Source organism: Musa acuminata, chromosome BXJ3-9 (assembly GCF_036884655.1).
Source record: "Musa acuminata AAA Group cultivar baxijiao chromosome BXJ3-9, Cavendish_Baxijiao_AAA, whole genome shotgun sequence".
NCBI classification, from domain to species: Eukaryota; Viridiplantae; Streptophyta; class Magnoliopsida; order Zingiberales; family Musaceae; genus Musa; species Musa acuminata.
In genome coordinates this window covers 24,295,336-24,316,125 of record NC_088357.1, presented here as the reverse complement: position 1 = coordinate 24,316,125, position 20,790 = coordinate 24,295,336, and the positions used below count along the sequence as shown (strand labels likewise).

General features: G+C 37.9%; 1 protein-coding gene across 1 annotated transcript; it reads left to right on the top strand.

The window, feature by feature from the left end:
• Nucleotides 1-8,037: 8,037 nt before the first annotated feature.
• LOC135649871 (COP9 signalosome complex subunit 4-like) lies at nt 8,038-16,963 on the top strand. Its single transcript, XM_065168789.1, has 14 exons — nt 8,038-8,326; nt 8,430-8,581; nt 10,880-10,983; nt 11,067-11,127; nt 11,221-11,313; nt 11,408-11,508; nt 12,804-12,912; nt 14,568-14,612; nt 14,777-14,845; nt 14,931-15,022; nt 15,103-15,145; nt 15,940-15,999; nt 16,315-16,374; nt 16,744-16,963. The coding sequence occupies exons 1-14, from the start codon at nt 8,191-8,193 to the stop codon at nt 16,816-16,818; spliced, it is 1,200 nt and encodes a 399-aa protein (XP_065024861.1). The 5' UTR covers nt 8,038-8,190; the 3' UTR covers nt 16,819-16,963.
• Nucleotides 16,964-20,790: the final 3,827 nt, after the last annotated feature.

Sequence of the window (20,790 nt, the reverse complement as noted above, 5' to 3'; positions counted from 1 at the left end):
AACACCTAATCCTAACCCTAATTAACCTGCTAACTACGAATTTAAAGACATTTTCTAAGCTATTACAAAGTCCGTAAGTCAAGACTTCTTCCGGCGAGCTTCCGGCGAACTTTCGACAGTCTTCCGATAAACTCTCGGAAACCATTCTGCGGACTCCCAACAAGCTCCTAGACTTCATGATTTGATCTTAGCGAGTTCCAACGAGCTTCTTCGGCCAGCTCCGATCTTTCTCGGCGAGCTCCGTGAACTTCCAATGAACCTTCCGGTGAGCTTCCGAAAAACCCTTCGGCAAGCTCCCTACTTATTCTTGGCTAGTTCCGGCAGCATTCCCGACGAACCTTTAGACTTCCGTCGAACTCTCGAACTTGCAACAAATCCTTCGTGCTTGACTCCGACACTTTGTTTTGCTTTATGTCTTCGTCGTTATCATAGTTAATCCTGCACACAAGCTAAAACTCTACTCCGATCTAGACAATTATTACAACGCGAATTGACATTCTGTTGCCCGGCACGTCATTGGTTGGCGCTTCGTCCGATTCTTCAGCGCATCGTCCTCTCTTGCAGCTTGTTGCCCAATCAACGGTTGACCTCCGCAACCCCGATATCCTTAGCGCAATTTCGCTCTCCTTGGCCCGATGCCCGACGTCTAAAGTCTTCTGCCATCCTAACGTGATCTCCTCCGGCGCAACGTCAATTCCTCCTGCGTTAATTGTCTAATCCTGATCGAGTAGACCTGCATCACTCAAAATGCAGTTTAAATTATAAACACATATCAAGTGGTTTCATCATCAAAATACGAGATTCAACAGGTCCCGGGGTTGAGAGGCAGTAGTGGCGGTGGTCGCCAACCAGGAAGCAGCGGCGACGGTGGTGGCAGTCGACGCTCGCAACGGCAGGGGAGACCGACGGCTGCGGCAACAGAGGATACTCTATTTCTGTCGCACCATAGGGGAAGCCGTTGGTGATGCCGACTGATCACAATCGGCGGTGGCTAGCAGTGGTGGTTTCTCAGTTGGGAGGCGGCAATAAGGGTGCGGCTAGGGCAACGTCGCCGACAGTTGGCGTTGAGGGGTGGTCCGCTGGCTGGGAAATAGCGGTCGCAGCCTTCTTGCTCAAGCGAGATGGGGAAGCAAGGAGAGAAGGTTGCTGGCCGGGGCGCAACGGCGACGGTGGGCGCTGGCCGGGGATCAGTGGCGGCGGTGGTTGCCGGCCAGAAAGCGAGCAATGGTAGTCGCTGGCCGGAGAGCAGCAGCGGCGGGTGAGCTAGCTGGAAGTAGGGGATGCGGGGGTGTGTGGCTGCGACTTTTCTTCCTCTCTTCGTTTCCTTTCTTTTTTTTCTTTTTTTTTTTATAACTACGACAGCGTTAACTACGACAACTTTGTAGTGAGAACGTCAAGGATCGCCACTCTGATACCAATTGATAAGACCTTGGGAGTCTTATCGTCGCTCTGATACCAAATGATAAGACCCTAAAGTCTTATTGTGGAAGAAAGAGGAGAAAAGGGAATGATAATGATCGCTTCGAGGGGATTGGCCCTCCTTGATCGCTTCGAGAGGATCGGCCTCCTAGGGTTTGTCAAAAGATAGAATAGTATTTTTCATAAATAACTGAAAAGAAGCAATTATATCCCTATTTATAGAGTTCCACCTAGAGTGGTATGATAAGACCCTAGGAGTCTTATCGTCGCTCTGATACCAAATGATAAGACCCTAAAGTTTTATCGTAAAAAAGAAGAAGAGAAAGGGGATGATCACTTCGAGGGAATCGGCCTCCTTGATCACTTCGAGGGGATCGGTCCTCCTTGATCGCTTCAAGAGGATCGACCTCCTAGGGTTTGTCAAAAGACAGAATAATATTTTTCATAGATAACTGAAAAGAAGCAGTTACATCCCTATTTATAGAGTTCCACCCAAAGTCCATCAGGACTTGAACTCTAATAATAAATAAATATTAAATAAACCTCTACTTGACTCTAACTGAACCAAACCGACTCAATAAACAACTGGATTAAACAGACTCAATAAATATTATTCAAAAGCTCAGAAAAAGGGTCCTAACATGGTGGTAGACCCAACAAAAATTGAAGCAATATAAGGTTGGCCCAAAACCTATAAACTTGAAATTACTACGTGGATTCCTTGGACTAACGGGCTACTACCAAAAATTTGTCAAGGACTATAGGAAGATCAGTGACCCCTCACTTCTCTACAAAAAAAAGATGTCTTCCAATGGTCGGACGAAGCCTTCGCAAAAATCAAGAAATCAAGATCATGATCCGAAAAATGTATAAGAAGAGTTTACCTATTTAGGAGATTTAACATTCAAACTAGTGCTTTTGTTTGCCTAAATTTAACATTCAAGCTAGTAATTTTCTTACTCCCCTTGGTCATTGTAAGAAAGAAGAAGGGAATATCATGGTACAATTGATTTCCTTCTAACATTAATGCTCAAAGCATCACATAAGGTATACAACCATAAATATAAATAATTTATATATAACAAAACTAAAGTCATAAATTATCAAGATGTCAAGTGGCATATCATGGTTTATTAGGACAAGTTTTCTCTTTAGTGAATAGCAAAAAGAATCATAGGAGAACAAAATATAAAAAATCTTGATTCATAATAAATCTCAATTTATAAATATCAAGTGAAAGAATCAAGATTCGTTTGGATGAATCTCTTCTTTAGCGAAAAGGAACATAGGAGAATAAAAGATCTTGTTCATGTATAAAAAATTTCAAGTTGTCAACATCATGATTCATATAAAAAAAATCACAAATTATAATTCTTAGAATTCACAAAAAAAATCATGATTAAAAAAAAATCCTCTTAACTAATATGAGAACACATAATAGAAGATCTTGATTCATAAAATATTTCAAGTTATAATTCTAATAAATCAAAATCATGATATAGGTAAAATCTAATTCAATTTCAAATAATCAAAATCATCAAAATCACTTTCAAGAGATTTAAAATAACATAAATAGATTTATCAATTTTTTTAAAAAAAATCGATAAGATAGCTAGAGAGAAATTTTCAAAATGCATTCCCTTTTTAGTTGTTTCAATTTGTGTGATTTATTTCATACAAGTATGCCTTAGTTTTATATGCTATAATCAACTCATGTATCATCATTTAAAACCGAAAGAGCAAATTTCATCATAGAAATCATCAAGATCAATAAACCATAAATCACAAAAATCATTATTACTTCAAATCATTATGCATAATTAAATCATTAAATCATCAAGCATGATTTAAGCATAAATTATTTTTAATTAAAATCATTTTGTTTGTTGTAGTAATGCATTTTCTTTCTTTAGTGAATCTAACTCATTGCATTTAGAGGAACGAGTTAACATGCAATTGTCATGCTCATTTTTTATTTTTCAAAATCACTAGAAAGAGAAGCATGAATTTTTTTGTATATATTTTTTATTACTAATTTAAAATCATCAAACAACTCAAGTAATTTCATTCTAAGGTAAAGAGGTTTCGGGTGAGTCATTTACCTCATCGTCGAAAGCCACCAAGGTATAGTTTGCCACCTCTTTTTTGTCAGTTTGCTCCTCGTTTTTGGATGTACTCGATTCGTCTTATGTCGCCTTGAATGCTTTTTTATTCTTTTGTGTGAGCACCTTCTTCTTCAGTTGCGGACATTCACTTTTGAAGTCTCCTTCAATAGGCAAAGATCAATTACTCTTTTACACTCTTTCTCCTTTTCATGGGTTTAAGAGATAACCCTTATAAGCCTCTCTTTCTTAGACCTCATTTCTCCCTTTAGATAAACTTCTAAATACTAGGAAGAGGTGATCCTAAATCCTAAGAGAGTTTTCCAATTTTTTCAAGTATTCGTTCCCTATTTTTTAACTCAATTTCATGCTTAATTATTGCTACTCCATGCAGGAATAGCTAGGGCATTTATAGACTCTAAATGGCTTCAAAATTGGAGCAAAAAAAGGTCTCATCCCAGGTTTCCCGAGTCCGGGTGGTACCATCGCTTGTGCTGGGCGGTACCATCGCCTACAGCACTAACACTAGGCGATACTATCGCCCAGTCTAGCGGCACCATAGCTTGGGAGACTATATCTAGGCGGTACCACCACCCAGACTAGCGGTACCACCACCTGACAGTCTCGGAGACTAAGTTTGGGCGGTACCATCACCCAAACTAGCAGTATCATTGCCTGACACAATCTCAGAGACTATGCCATTGATGGTTTTATCTGTTGGGTTACTATTTGGGCCTTTCACTTAGCCCAACACATCCTAAACTTGGGCCCAATTGGCCATTAATTGTGTTGGCCCAATTCCAACCTAATTACGCCTAAAACCTACTTCGATCTAGATAATTATTATGAAACTAATCAAATGTTATCCAGCATGTCATTGGTTCATCGACGCTTCGTCCGAATCTTCAGCGCATTATCCTCTCTTGCAACTTATTGCCCAATCGGCTAGTTGACCTCCGCAACTCCGATTTCCTTAGCACAATTTTCACTCTTCTTGGCCCGATGTTCGAACCGATGGCACGAAGCCTTCTACCGATATGTCGACCGATCCTCCGACTCGATGTCCAATCTTCTGACATGTTCCACTCTGGCCCAATATGATTCTTCCTGCTTTTAATTGTCTCTCCTTGATCGAAGCTTCCTACGTCACTCAAAACACAGATCAGATAAACACTATTAATTAGTTTCATCATCAAAATCCGAGATTCAAAAAAAACTTCCTACATTCCAGAAGTTCGTTGGTATTGGGAAGGTGAATCACACTAACTAACCCAATACAAGGAATACAAACACTTCAAGTGCATAAGAAGTATGAGCAAAGAGCAAGCGAAGGCTAATAACTGGCTTGATGCATGGAATACAACCCTCGAGGAGGTAGGCAAAATCAAAGTAGCATTTGTCTTCTCAACTCTTAACAGAATGGATGAAACTGAGTACCCCAATTCTCCTATATATATCCAGCAGAGGAGCTTTGCACATGTTCAAAGATCTTTCTAGAAGACAATAGTTGTCAAATCCTCACCAATGATAATCAGTGCTACTAAGAGTAGATTATCTGCTTCATTTCCCAATAAAATGTCAAACAAAAGCAAAAGTGATGCGAACCTACTTGGAAGTGACAACTAAGTGAAAGAAGAGTCAATAGGCAAATTTTATAAAGGGATGACCCAAAAAACTTCAAAAGTTTATGAGGTGATGCTCGTTATAACTCCAACAAACATCCACCCAGTTCAAACAGCATGAGACATTTGAGATACTAACGCATAGTAAGGATGGTCTTTTCCTTCATCTGAAGGATCAGTAAGAATCAACAGGGATCAACACAACTCAACCAATCCTACACTAAAGTCAGAGTCATTGGCAAGTTGAAGCAACATGGTGGATCAAAAGTTTGACTACTCAATAACAGTAGTGGAGAGCAATTGAGAATTAAGAGGCGCATTGTAGTTAGAGCAAAAGATTGAAGACTTGATAAAGGTGAGGAGTTGACACTAGCAAAGGCTTCGACAAGGACGTTGAAGGAATGAGTGGGGGAGAATATCATGGACAAAATTGTAAACAGGGTGTTTAATATAATACTCTTGTATGTCCATATCCTTTGGTTTGTTTATGCTTTCTACAACATATAAAAGGATGGTCGAAGGCTTAACAACCCCAATTTAGTTAGGTTTAGTGATTATTTTAGGCTTGTAAATAAAGGTTGTGTCATGTGGACACTTGTGAAAGATTTCGGTCTATAGTGGACTATTTTAGATTATTTGTTATGCGACCGTTTAGAGTTTATGAAGTCTGTTTGAATTTGTATTGGTTATGAAATGTTTCCTGAAATGATTATTTATGGATCTCGAGTGAGGTACTTTCTCTAACCCATTTTCTCTTTTGTAGGTCCAAGGGATCATAGGAGGTTTTAGGGAGGCTGACCTTTGCGAACGGGCACGAAAGGGTGACGTACAACTTAGGTAAAACCAGCTAAGTCTATGACATAATGGACTATAGGAGGTTTCAGGGAGGTTGACTTTTGCGGACGGACACGCAAAGTTATCGCACGACTTAGGCAGAACCAGCTAAGTCTGTGATAGTAGATCACAATGATCGAACCACTATAAAATTGGTGTGTCTTCTCTTGTTTGCTATTTACTTACTTTGCAACTACTTTATATCTTTATCACTCTCCTATGAGTATCTTTAAACTTAAATGTATTTCTGATACGATTTTATCGTATGAATTTTTACGATCGACGTAGTTCTCCAAAAGCACTAATTCACCCTCTACCCTTAGTGCCAACTTAATCCTAGTAGCCACTGCCTGACCCAATTGTAGGCCACTAAATAGGTCATCCAATAGGCCTAACTCAACCTTGATTAAGACCCAATGGGCTCCTAATCAAGTTGGCATGGTTACACCTAAAACTAACTCAATTAAAACCTAAACTATCAAGATACAACTGATTATAAACATGAATCTTATATTGTCCGACATATCATTGGTTCATCCAGTGCTTCGTCCGAACCTTCGGTGCATCGCCCTCTCCTTCAACATATTGCCTGATCTATTGACATATTGACCTTTTGCAATATCTGATCTTCTTGGCATAATATCTGATCCTTCTAGCCCAATGCTCGAACTCATGACATGAAGTCTATCTTCTGACATGTGATCAATCCTCTGATTCAACGTCCAATCTTATAACATGATGCTCTCCAGCCCAACGTATGATTCTCTTGCTTTAATCGATTTGTCTTGCCATAATTGAAGTTAGTCCCATGTTACTCAAATGCTTATTAAATCATTACATCATCAAAATATGAGATTCAATAAAGGATTAGCTATTTGTTGTCACCAAGGAGATGTCGTTGGACAGTGAGAAAGGAAGACAAATCTTTTTCTAAAACAATAGATACTCTGATACCATAATAAATTAAAATTTAATGATAAATTACACATGAATTAATTAAATATAATGTCTATTTATACATATTAGAAGAATTTTTTTTTCATAACTTCTCAATAAGATTTCTTCGTATAGTTAGAGAAATCTTATCTACTATCAATCACCCCGTTTCCTTTCATCCTTAGTCCGCATACCTACCTTTCGGACTAGCTGTATCAACCGTTTCTTTTTTGGGGTCAATATCAGCAATGCAGTTCATCCAACGATAAACCTAATTTGAATTATAGAGCTACGACACAATCAAACTCGAATGAATAAAATGTTGAGCTATGACACAATCCTTTTTTTTTTTAGGTTTATTACTCATTTTTGTACTTACTATTTTATTTTCTAATTTTTTAATTATTTTTTCAATTGAAAGAAGGAGAGAAAGAGAATAGTAGGAATTCTCTTATCCCATTCGGAAAGATACCATCCTCATAATTATCTATGACTGTTTTTGTAAGGCAGATGACATAAACGTTTCCTTTCATCCTTAGTCCGCATACCTTTCAAGACAGATGACATAATACAAAGGTTGGCCTGTAAGGTAGCTCAGGAGGTCCGCTTGTCCTACATCTAGGTCATAGGGGTATTCATCGATTCTAAGCCACATTAGAAGTAGATATATGTTTACTATACAAGACTTTCATCAAGGCCCCAACAGCCTCAAACGTCTCCTCGTTTAGAAGCACAAGGACCACCCTCTCTACCAAGTAAAAGGGACTACTGTAATATCAGATCCTGCCTCTAATCTTTCACCGGTAGCCATGGAGCAAATGGGGGTAGGCACCATCAAAATCCTAGAAGATAATATATATATATATATATATATATATATATATATATATATATATATAATATTTTGTTTATTTATCATAATAATAATAATAATAATAATAATAATAAATAATAATAATAATAATAAATAATAATAATAATAATAAAGGGACAGATATTTTTCGTTAAAGTGTTTTTGAATGAATTTAAGATGTTTCTTTGTTACATGCATTTAGCAAAAATATTGTAAGTCTTTTCTTAAATTTTAAAACACCCAAAAAGGGACAAAAAAGGGAGATTAAAATGAGAAGCGGCTGCTAGGACGGGGGACGGAGCGTGTAGGACCTAATAAGAAGCCACAGGAAATTGAAGGCAATAGAAGCGTGAAGACGCTCGAAAGCTAGGGTTCGGGCGAGGGCAGGGCAGGTGGCGGAGAAGAGGTTCGGCGACGATCAGCGATGGAGGGCGCCCTGGCCACCGCGGCCGCAATCACGGACCAGCGGCAGAAGATCGAACACTACAGGCTCATTCTCGCCTCCGTTCTCTCATCCTCCCCCGTCGACACCTCCCTTGCCAAGCGTTTCATCGATCACAGTGCTCGCTCCCTCCCTCTAATCCTTCGTAGATTAGGGCTTCTCCTTTCCGCCCTTGTCTGTAGTTCTTGATCGGTTTCTTGGCTGTTTTTGGTTGTGTTTAGTGGTGTCGGACGAGGTTCCACTGGTGGTCTCGAGGCAGTTGCTTCAGTCCTTCGCGCAGGATCTGGGAAGGCTGGAGGCGGACGTCCAGAAGGAGATCGCTCACTATGCTTTAACTCAGATCCAACCCAGAGTCGTGTCCTTTGAGGAACAAGTATGGCTTCTAAGTGGAAAGGGATGATCCTGTAGCAATTAGAACATCGACTTCGTTTTAATCCGACCCTTCTCTTATACTGAATATATGATTGTTGACTTGGGAGTTATCTAGTGATTCTAGGGCAGTGCTGCTTATCGATCTAGTTTCAATAGCTTCATTTTTACTTAATATGTATCAGAACAAGTAATTGTTGTTAGTTTAGTTGGTTCTTTGACATAAACACTGTCACTCACAAGTGAGCAATGGAATTGAGTGCTTAGATACGCTATCTGTTTTAGAATACTTCTCTGACCATATCTGTCGGCATAGTGCTGTTCAAATCCCAGGACTATAGTATTGAGTATAGAGCAAATGCATTGGAAACAAAACCTTGGTCTATGATGAACTAAAATGTCAACAAGGTATTGGATTTCTCCTTTATACTTCTCTTTTTCCCAGATAAGAGCTTGATCAGTAGCTGTGTTACAGGTTGATGGTTATGGTTTCTAGAGTCTCCATGATTTGGAACATTTCAATGAAATTACTGGACACCTTGTGACACATTTCAATGATTTGGAGCATTTTTTATATAATCTTTTCTAGTGTTACCTCTATCAATGTTGAATGATCTCTTCATTAATTAAATTGTTACTATGTTAATATTGGCTATGTTACTTCTTCAAATTCGTTTGGAAAGAGGATGAGAAGCAGTGATATCATGCTTAATCTGATGTATGGTAAGTGTAGATTTTTCCCTTTGAAGTGATAGATTCTCTAGGAGTTTTTAAGTCTTTTGTTTGTTATATTTAGTGGTGTTAGTCTGTTAGATGATCAGACATGAGAATATTTTATGAATGAGTATACAAACATCCAATTTCGTGAGGAGTCGATGGAGGTACGGAGACACTGCATTATGCAAGAAGTAAAATCGAGAAAAAATGATATTGTAATTGTGATATTGTATGAGAGGGAAATCCTAGAAGTTACAGTCATGATAACCCTTATAATGATTAAAAAGACCCAACATCTTATATTGTTAGAGTGTTTCATGATTGAATAGTATAATTCAAGGTATGCAATTTTGTATCGTACCGGAGTTTCGACGTTCGCTCGGTATGATACAAAATTGTATACCGAGCGGTATACCGTTCGGTATATATATATATATATATAAAGGCGACGTCGCCTTTTCCTTCTCCCACGCGGGGCGACGTCGTCGAGGCGACACGACGTTACCTCGTTTATATATATATATATATATATATATATATATATTTATATTTATAAAATATTTATATATAAAAATATTTTTATAAAAGGCGACGTTGCCTTTTCCTTCTCCCATGCGGGGCGACGTCGCCTCGTTTATATATTTATATATATATATATGATTATATATATTTATATGTAAATATTCTTTATATATAAGGTGACGTCGCCAAAAAAAGCGACGTTGCGTTGCCTGTTATAAAATATATATATATATTAATATATATATATATATATATATATAATTTTTTATATTTTTTCATTTCTCCCGGTAACGGCCGGTTTGTGTACCGGTAAGCCGACGGACCGGTATGTACCACCCATACCGGGCGGTATTATTCGAAATTGCATACCTTGGTATAATTAAGGAGTATAATAGGTGGCCAGACTCATGGAAGCACAATATGCATCAAACACTTATGGATATGGACATGAGAGTTCATGTGATGTTGTAATTGACTGCGTGATCCTTGTGATTGCTTTATTTAGTAATTCCATTGGTTCCATGCATAATTTTTAATCTCCCAGCTATGTTGGAGTTATTGTTCATTCTATTTGGGCACTATGCTTTAAGGTTTGTCTTGTACCTTGATAAATATTAAAATTGCCCTTTGAATGTTCTGTTGGCATGTGGCTTATAATTTTATACTTATCTTTTCTAATTAAATCAAATCATAAAGCCATTTAGATCATATCTTTGTCCAGATTTTTCCATCATATGCTTGTCTGTATCAAGAATAGTTTAGAAGATTCTCCTCTGTTCTCTTCACGATGTTGTAACCCATAAAATATGAAATTGTTTCCATACTAGCTTCAAATATCTCTTTTGCAATCTAATTGTTCAATATGTGTGCTCTATTGTCAATTAACTTTTGCATCATATCATTGCACATTTTTACGCCAGATGGACATCTTGATATGTATGTACTATAGTATTTCTTGTGATAATCCTTAATAGATTGCATTTTGAGATGTCTATATGTGTGTGAACATTTGCCATGGCCTCTCTGAAACCCTAAGTTTTTTCTCCCCTTTTAATACTATTAGGTGCTAATTATCAGAGAGAAACTGGCTGAACTCTATGAATCCGAGCAACAATGGTCAAAAGCAGCACAAATGCTGAGTGGGATCGATTTGGACTCTGGTGTTAGGTAAACTATCTTTGAAAGTGTGCTATTTGTCTGACAAGTCGACTCATGAAGCCTCATCTTTCTTTTTGTAATTTCCTTATCAGGATTCTTGATGATATGTATAAACTCTCTAAGTGTGTCCAAATTGCACGCCTCTATCTTGAGGTTTGTTAGTACCAATTCTTATAATGATTTTAACTGAATATTGTCACATTTTGCATCCTATGCTTTATGTGAATTTTTTTCTGCAATTTTTAGGATGATGATGCTGTTAATGCAGAGGCCTTTATCAATAAAGCTTCTTTCCTAGTCAGCAATAGTCAGCAAGAAGTGCTAAATTTGCAATACAAGGTAAAGATAATTTCCCAGAGGCAGTTAGGCTATATGTTGACCAATTGCCAGTTATATTGTACACCTTTCTAAGCCTTTTGATACTTTTTGGAAGGTTTGTTATGCTAGGATATTGGATTTGAAGCGTAAGTTCCTCGAAGCTGCACTTCGTTATTATGATATTTCTCAGATCGAGAAACGTCAAATTGGAGATGAGTAAGTTTAGTTTGTATCGTTTGTAGGTTTAAATTTGGGACTAAGAATCTATCTTATTGTCGAGATAGTGGTACAAGTTTTTCTCTGCACTGCTTCGAATATAATATTTTATATATTTCTCTAATTTGGGTTCTTGTTGTTATTGCTGTCTTGTTTAGATTGAGATTTCCATATTTCTCATTATATTATCTTTAGCAAGGACTGTCCTGCCATGCCAACCAGTGGTATTGATCCCTAGGTGGACCGGTATGTATCGACTATGTACCAGTTTTCGGAAAAGGCTGGAAATTAGAAAAAAATCATTTTTTTGGGATTTTTTTCCTAATCTATTGGTATATAAATTGTATTTAGATAAGAATAATGTGTATCTAAGGCATAAATGAATAGGTTATAAGGAGGAGAAGTTGAATTTATCTTTTTGGATCGGTCAAGAGGAAGTTGCTTCCATCTTGAATCAGCCGGTTAGGAACTTTAATCACACAAGTGTGAGAATGAGAGAGTGAGAGAGAGAACAAGAGAGAAGAAGGGGAGGAGAGGGGAGGGGGGGGGGTGTGTTGTTGTTGTTGGGTGAGGGGGGGATTTTAAAGCCCCAAAGAGGCACCAACGGTCAAACTAGACACGATTTGGGTCAGTATCAGTAAAATTCTGATTGGTTCCAACCTGTATCAATCAGTACATACTTCGTGTACCACCCGAAATGGGGTGGTTTGCATACCAGTCAATTGGTGGACTGGTGTGTATTGTCCGCTTCGTGCCGTTTCATATGGTAGGTCAAACCTTGATCTTTAGAATATGTAAATCTTACCTAAGCTTTTATTATGACTTTCTTTGTGATATATATATATATATATATATATATATATATATATATATATATATATATATATATATATATATATATATATATATATATATATATATTTGTGTGTGTGTGTGTGTGTGTGTTTCTATATTGAATATTTGATTGGGGCCCCTAGTGGAATGCTTGTTGCTCCCAGCATACTTGTGTTTGAATCATGGAGGTAGCCGTTTCTCATATGATGGTAGAGCTACATAAATTTGATTTTCCAGACTCTAAAATATGGAATCACATGTGCTTTGTTGCCATTTTTTGAAGAACTGAATAGTGTTGGTGTGAATATGGTCTGTGAGATATGTCTAAGGGGTTCACGAGGTATAATAAAAATTAGAATCAAGAATTGGATTCTCTTGTCATGTTTCTTCTGCGTTTTTTTATGCATTTCTTCATATCAGGTTCTCCAGTCCAATGTGAATTTGACAGTAACAAATCTCAGGGAGATTGATGAGGATGCACTGGAGCAAGCTCTTAGTGCTGCCGTGACATGCACAATATTGGCTGCTGCAGGACCTCAACGGTCTCGTGTTCTTGCTACTTTGTACAAGGTATCTGTGAATATTAGTTCACCATGAAAATGTCCTCCTTTTCCTGAGTAATTTGGTAGACTAATTTTTTTTTTTCTGACTGAATGATTTTTCAAACATGAAAATCAGCTCTACTAAATGATTGACTTGATTAATGTATCTAAGCTCAACTTTGGTTTGTTTTTGGCTAATTCATAAAAGCTTCCATGACCAAGTATGGTACTTTGTACTTTTTGCTGTCTTCTGTATTCAATTGAAGATGAGATTGATTAAATATAATGACCTTCTTAATGTTTCAAACAATGGTGAGTCTTCGTGATAAGGATAGGAGACATACTACAATTTATTTTGTCATGGTTTTGCCTAGAAGCCTACCCCATAGATGATTTTAGTAAGATCATTTGATCATGCTTTTAGAGCAAAAGGGCATTTGCTAAAGGGGGACTGGACCAAGTACATACTCAAATACATTGTTAATTTCTACGGTTGTTTGGTCATCACCAAATACAGGCCGATGTATCGATAGCAGATATGAGTTAGTACCACCTGGACCTGAGAGAAAGAGGGAGAGAAGAGGGGATGAGGAGGAGGTGAAGGAGAAGAGGACTAGCTGAGGAGGCAGCAAAACAGGAGGAAGAGGAGATGGAGGCTGGAGGAAAAGGAAAAGGCATACCAGTTGGAGGAAACCATGATCTGGTCAAGGAGAGAAGACGGGGGAGTGAGCATGTTGATGAGAGAATAAAATAGGAAAATGTATAATTGCCAATAGTGTTGTTGCAAAATTACTTAGAAGATTATATGTATGGATTGGTAAATACTGGTCTGTCATGATTGGTATGGGAGATATTTGATGTCTAACTTGAATGTACAGGAGATGGGAATAGCTTTGGGAGCTTAATTCGAGACTAGAAGATGTGGAATTTCTAGAATATGCCCTTTTATTTTTTTATGAAGTCTTTCTTTCTTCGATGACATCTGAAAAAATGTTTCCTGTTGGGTTAATTGCTTGTTCTTAAAGCTCTTGAAACTGCCAAGTTTCTATAGATATATTGTATTTGTCCTTGATATGAAAGCATACTAGAAAAGTTTCATTTTTCAAGATATGAAATTCATATTCTTCATGCTTGGGCTTGGAGTAGCTGTGTTGGTGAACTATTGTCAAGGATAGGATTTCACCTTCCACTTATTCAGGTTGATCTGTCCTTATGGTCTTTGTGTAATTATGACTTTAAGTCTTACATATTGAATCCCAACCTTTGTTTGATATATGAAAAATCTTATTTTGATTAAACATGCTGTATTAACCAAAATAAGATACAGGAAAAATCTAATTGCTTATTATTATGATGATAAATGTAATGGGCACAAAAGAAGATATTATATGGAAGGAAAATATAGTTTTAATATCACTGAAAGACTCTTTTTGGATGTGGATTATACTGATAAAAAACTGATAAAAAAATCACCTCATTTTTATGTGCTCTGTTTAGTTTATTCTAATAGACATAAAAGCCGATGTAAATTTTAAATGCTTTACAAAATGCTTATACCAATATCTTCTTTTGTGATGGTTGCTTCTGGGATAACCTGTATCTTAGAAGCCTGCATAATTTAAAGCTGAGACATACCAAATAACATGCTTCCTTATTGAAACTTGATTTCCCCTCCTTTTTCAGGATGAGAGATGCTCAAAGCTGAAAATTTATCCGATTTTGCAGAAGGTATTTTACCATGCCCACTTTTTTCAAGTCTCTCGGGTTTGGTTAGTTTATTTTCTTTTCCTTCTATTTATCGTAACTGCCTGTTTCAAGTCTCTTGGTTTGGTTAGGTTCTTTTCTTTTCCTCGAATTTGCTGAAGAATTTGGATCAATATGGCTAATTTTAGGTGAATCTTGAAAGAATCTTGAGGAAACCAGAAATTGATGCATTTGCTGAGGAACTGAAACCACACCAGGTAATCATATATTTCATAACTATTAGTTTTGTTTCTTATCTCTCATCTATCATGCTTATCATCTGCTATATTTGTTTTTAAACAGAAAGCACTTTTACCAGACAATTCAACGGTGCTTGATCGTGCGATGATTGAGCATAATCTTCTGAGTGCCAGCAAATTATATACAAACATAAGGTTGGGAAGAGAGAATTTTTCTGTAGTTCCTTATTTAACCTATGATCTACGTTAAACTGATTTTTCCTTCTATCAAACAGTTTTGAGGAACTAGGAACACTGTTGGGTATTCCTCCTCAAAAGGTACGTTTTCTGTAGATTTAATCGGGATCAGGATCGCCAGATGTTATGATGCAGATTTTTGTTATTTTATCACTTTTATCGTTTTATATTAAAGTTGTCAAAGTTGTATTCCATAATAATGTGATCAATTGTGAACTTTGTACTTGCTAATATGGGTTATACCCTTATCATGTCGAGTATATTTTGTTTACTTGCCATTTGATGTTCTCACTTTCTTGCTGCTACTTTCCTGTCATAACACACTGATGATCAGATGACTAAAAGAATAAATTGGATTACACTAAAAGAATAAATAAGTCCTGAACAACTAATTTAGTTGTGAAAAAGTGTTTTCCGTTGAGGCAAGAAATTGATTACACTGGACATGGAGATGAGATCTCATTGCTCAACAAATAAAAATGAATAATAAACTGTGCTGAAGCTATGATCTGGGTTTTGATCATTTCTCTTATTTGGTTATGTTTAAGTCAGCAAAATTAAACCTGGCTATGATTTTTTGTTATGCACAACCAAAATCTGTTTTTTGCCGATTAATCTGAAAACTCATATTCAGATTCTGTTGATGCTCCAATATCTGTGCTTATTTCTGGACTCTGATGCTAATTCTTGTTGCTTTATTTTAATGATTATTCCAGAGCAATTTATACCAGATTTATGTATACTAGAATCATCTTTGACTTGTAAACTGTTCTTCTGGGAAATTGTTCAAGTACCTTGTTCCATTGGACTATATTGTCACATTTGGAAAATGTTGAATATCTTATTTTGACACACTTCAGCCAATACTTTTGTAGGCTGAAAAGATTGCTGCAAGAATGATATATGAGGACCGAATGAGGGGATCAATCGACCAGGTAAGATACTCTTATATAAGGATAACAAGAACAATTTGCTCCACAGTTTTTTCAATCATACTTCTGGTCAACTGCTTTTTCGAGAAAAGAGACGTAATAAAACAATAGAAGGTCGGGTGCTTGAGACAATTTGCTAGGCAAAGATCCAAACTTTGTTTAGCTAAAGACTAGATATATAGCTACACATTCATTTTGTTCAGTCAAATGAAAAATAAGTAACCGTTTCTTGTGGGTTTGACACTATAAATTTCATTTTGGTAATGCTCTTGTGGATATTGCTACATGAATATTTAATTCTGCAGTATTTTCTTGCAGGTTGAAGCTGTCATACATTTTGAGGATGACACTGAGGAGTTGCAACAATGGGATCAACAGGTGAGTCTTGGTTGAACTTGCTTTTTCTGGCGTAACCATCTTCTCTGATACAGATGATGTGGTGTCATGTACACGTGCTGCTAATGAATTCAAAGCTAGTTCCAGTGGGATCGATTTTCATTGTTTACAACTGGTTTTGATTCTCAAATGCAAATTGAACATAGAACACATCCTGATCAGCATTGTCTAATTTGGTTGAGCTATATAGATATGCAGGCATGATTCTTTAACAGTATAAACTAGACTTTTGATATTTTCTGCTAAATGGTCACTGTCAACTTAATTTTATGATTTGTTCTGGACAACGATTGGTTTCAAGAGACTAACACGTGTTGTATGATTCTTACACTTATTTTCCATTTCATACAGATTGCAGGGCTCTGTCAAGCGCTTAATGACATACTTGATAGTATGACGAGCAAGGGCATGTCAGTTCCGGTCTGAAAAATGTCTCATTGCGAAGTCCACAAGTAGATATGAGTGGTGGTAATTTTAATTCTTCTGGTTGAGAACCTCTTGTACTCGAAGCTTTCTTGTATGAGTAGATGTCTCATTGCAAGTGAAAATATATAGCAGTTTTGTTCTTTAAGATGGTTTCCACCGTTATTTTTGGTTCTAGTGGCTTCAGCATACGGTGAATTCTGTAGTTTTTCCATGGTTTCTTCGTCTTTTTTGGAATGATCACTAGTTGACATCATCTTTTAATGTGATGAAATGCTGATTACATTTGTTCTAACAAGTATTGTTTTTCCTGTTTTTGATTATCTGTCAAAACCATGGGCTGGGTAACAAACGCGTGTCAATGCCAGGACGAGGAGGGTTCACCAATGCCCAAGATTGATGGATTCTTGTTACTCGTTAGACTAGTCTTTCTTTGGATCTGCATCCGAGCTGTTCAAACCATTCTTTGTTAGCCCGCTGACGCTCCAGTGTTGAAGCGCTCTTTCGGTAGTCTGATTCGTGGGCCATTAAAATGTGATTAAGAAATCTACATTAGTGACTTTTGACTAATGAGTTAGATATTTTAACTCTTTAGATCTGACCAGAGTGAATCGGCAAGAGTTGGTTTTAGAATCTTTGTTTCGAATCGATAAATTTTTAATATTTTTTTAATTATATCATTATTTTTTATCTAAAAAAATGATTATTTAAGTCAAATCTAGATAACTGAGCTTGAATTTGACTATTATTTTTATCCTTAATACGAGTGATATTTTTTATCATTGGCCATCGACTCATGTCTGCTAGCTCATTTCTTTTTTATTATCAATGTTATCGCAAAATGAAGAATATATCATTCAGAAAAGCATCATCTCCACAAACATATATATATATATATATATATATATATATATATATATATATATATATATATATATATATATATATATATATATATATATATATATATATATATATATATATATATATATATATATATATATATATATATATATATATATATAAAGAAAATATACAGGAAACAAATGATAAAATTATTTCTAGACATCATTTACATCCATGGATTCTAAAATAATTATTGAAAATATCTTTAAAGTGTTTTTATTTAGTGTTTACACTATTTTTGTTCAAATTTATAAGACATCATAAACGTTACATCGAAATACTATGGTATATTTCTAAAATTTTCTATTCATTATATATAGTACATACCATATACACAAGTGGACTAGAACACCATTTGCATCATAACTCTAAATAAGTGATTAAAGGATATCGTTATAGTGCTTTTATGAAGCGTTAATAATATTTTTTATTTATATTTTGAAAACACTATAAAGATAATATAAAAATATTATAAAGGCAATATTTTCATTTTTTATTTATTACATTATATACCATATACACAATTACATTAAGGCATCATTTGCTTCATGGAGTCCAAAAATATTAAAATGTGTTTCCAGTTTTTATATTTGTATTTATAAAATATTGTAAAGAAAATATTTTTTAAAAACACTATAAATGATCGATTTTCATAATTCCTCTACATTACATTCTATAAAGATAATTATATTATAAGGTTATTTGTAACATGAATTCTATAAAAGTGATTATAAGTGATGAGGGCAATAATGGCGATGGGACACGGGTTAACGTCAGTTGCGCCCGGATGATGCATCGCGCCTCGGTTGACCTGACAGCGCCTGGCCAAAACAGACCGGAACACCGATTGAGGCACATTAACATCCTTCGCGAGCCCGGTCATTCACGCCACGCCAACATCGGTGTCAGACATTACCAGGAGTACGATCCTACTCCCTACGAGCGGGCACATCAGGCAACGGTAACTTTCCCTATAAAAACCCTGGCGCTTAGAAAGAGGAGGAGGAGAAAAACAAAGGGAAAAAAACCCCCTAAAACTATCCACTGACTTGATCGTCGGAGGGGTCGGGTCGAGCCTCCCGACCCGACCTGTGTTCAGGGACGAAGACGGAGCGTCTCCCACCGCGTGCCCAGGCGAGGAGTTCCCTTCTAGAGGAAACCGCTGTCCCGTCGTGATCGGACCACCGTAATCAGCTACCTCAACAGTCTCAAGGGTCGCACAAGAAGATCCCCAATCATTCGGACCCGAACCCAGCCGTGTTGGCCTCGAGGCCACGGCTTAAAGTTGTTGACACCAATATTTTTGGCGCTAGAAGGAGGGCCTGAATGTCGAGGGATCGGCAGATCGACTCAAACGAACCTACAGTTGAGGGGTCATGCCTGATCGGGCCTATGAGGGATCACCCCCCGAATGACCAACCTCGAGAAGAGCACCCCGCCGCGACCTCAGAGTGCTATTGGCGGTTATTTAACGACCCGGGCTTGTCGCCACCTGAAGGTATACCAGCCGACCCGTCGGTCGTGTCGTCCGAGGCCTTCTAGGACCTCGCTCATCAAGTCCGAACTCTGATGGGGATGGTGCAAACCATTATCCCGCTCGTCTCTCACATGACGCACCCACCTACGATTCAACCACTGCGGTGGCAGGAGCCATTCGCTCGGGCTCAAACGCCACTTCCGGAGCTCCCTCCATCGCCTCGTGTCCGATCGGCCCCCCTCGAGGATCGGGCGATGGGAAACCCGAGCAGTCGCTCAGAACCCGAGGCGTTATCTTCGGACTCAATAGACTCCTTGCGAGCCCAGCTGTGCTCTGTTAGTCAATGGCTCGACAAAGTGCAGAAGGAGGTTCGCAGGTCAAAGGGAGAGCTCGGGGTGGACACACGCCAGGGGTCTCCGTTCATACCCGAGATACAAGATCAAATAGTTCCCACGAGCTTCCGGCTCCCCTCTCTTGATGCGTATGATGGCGCCACCGATCCGTCGGACCATGTAGTTGCTTTCCGTGCCCAAATGTCATTATATGGAACTTCAAACGCTTTGATGTGCAAGGCGTTTCCCATGACTCTAAAAGGCCCAGCCCGCGCATGGTATAGCGGCCTGAAGACCGGGACGATGGCCTCCTTTGATCAGCTCGTAAAAGACTTCGAGTTTAACTTCCTGGCCTATGCCCGGCCAAAGTCGTCCGTGGCACTGCTCCTCAGACTCAACCAAAGGGAGGACGAGCCCCTCTCCCACTTTGTGAATCGCTTTACTACGCAGATCCGGGGGTTGCCGGACGCTCGTCCCTCTATATTGATGCAGGCATTTATGATAGGCTTGCGACCTTCCATATTCTTCTGGTCATTGGTGGAACGACCCCCTACCGCGGTCTCGAAGATGCTCTAGCGGGCGAACCAGTTCATTGCGACAGAGGTCTGGATGGCCGGGAAGAGGGAAGAGCACAAAAGGGTTAGGGCAGAGCCATCCCGCGGGCAACAGTCTGCCGCACCGAGGCACAGATTGGACCGCCCCGACCCGCCGGCGTTGACATCTCAACTCCCCTCCTCGGGTGCGTCCCGAACAGATATATTTCTCCAGATAAGAGATAAAGGGTTGCTTAGAACCCCCAACCCGATGAGAAATCCACGGGAACTCACGGATCAGTCAAGTATTGCCGTTTCCATCGGCAAAGCGGGCACGACACTGAGGAGTATTGTCACGCCCCCTCAAAAAATTTTTTCACGATATTAAAACAATTTCATCACAAACCAATCCAGGATCCAAACTAACATTTGAGGACACTGAAAAACATTCTATCAAATTCACATCTATAAAATCTGTGCAGTTTATAATCATATATCACATCACTCGATAATTCACATTTATGGCAACCCAAGCCAACTTGACAAACATGAACAACATTTATAAATCCACAAGCTAAATAAATTATACAATCAGAACTCCAACTATTCACCACAAGTTCATATCATCATAAATTAGACTAAACATTCCGAAATTCCAAATAAGAGAGATCTTCTAACACTTTTACACAGTATATCCATTTCGATTCATCAACAACATTTCATTACA

Excerpts from the sequence above, each read along its gene's own strand:
- LOC135649871 (XM_065168789.1), top strand. The coding sequence starts at position 8,191 with ATGGAGGGCGCCCTGGCCACCGCGGCCGCAATCACGGACCAGCGGCAG. Across the intron at positions 8,327-8,429 it reads CAAGCGTTTCATCGATCACA|TGGTGTCGGACGAGGTTCCA; the intron begins GTGCTCGCTCCC and ends GGTTGTGTTTAG. Across the intron at positions 15,023-15,102 it reads AAATTATATACAAACATAAG|TTTTGAGGAACTAGGAACAC; the intron begins GTTGGGAAGAGA and ends TCTATCAAACAG.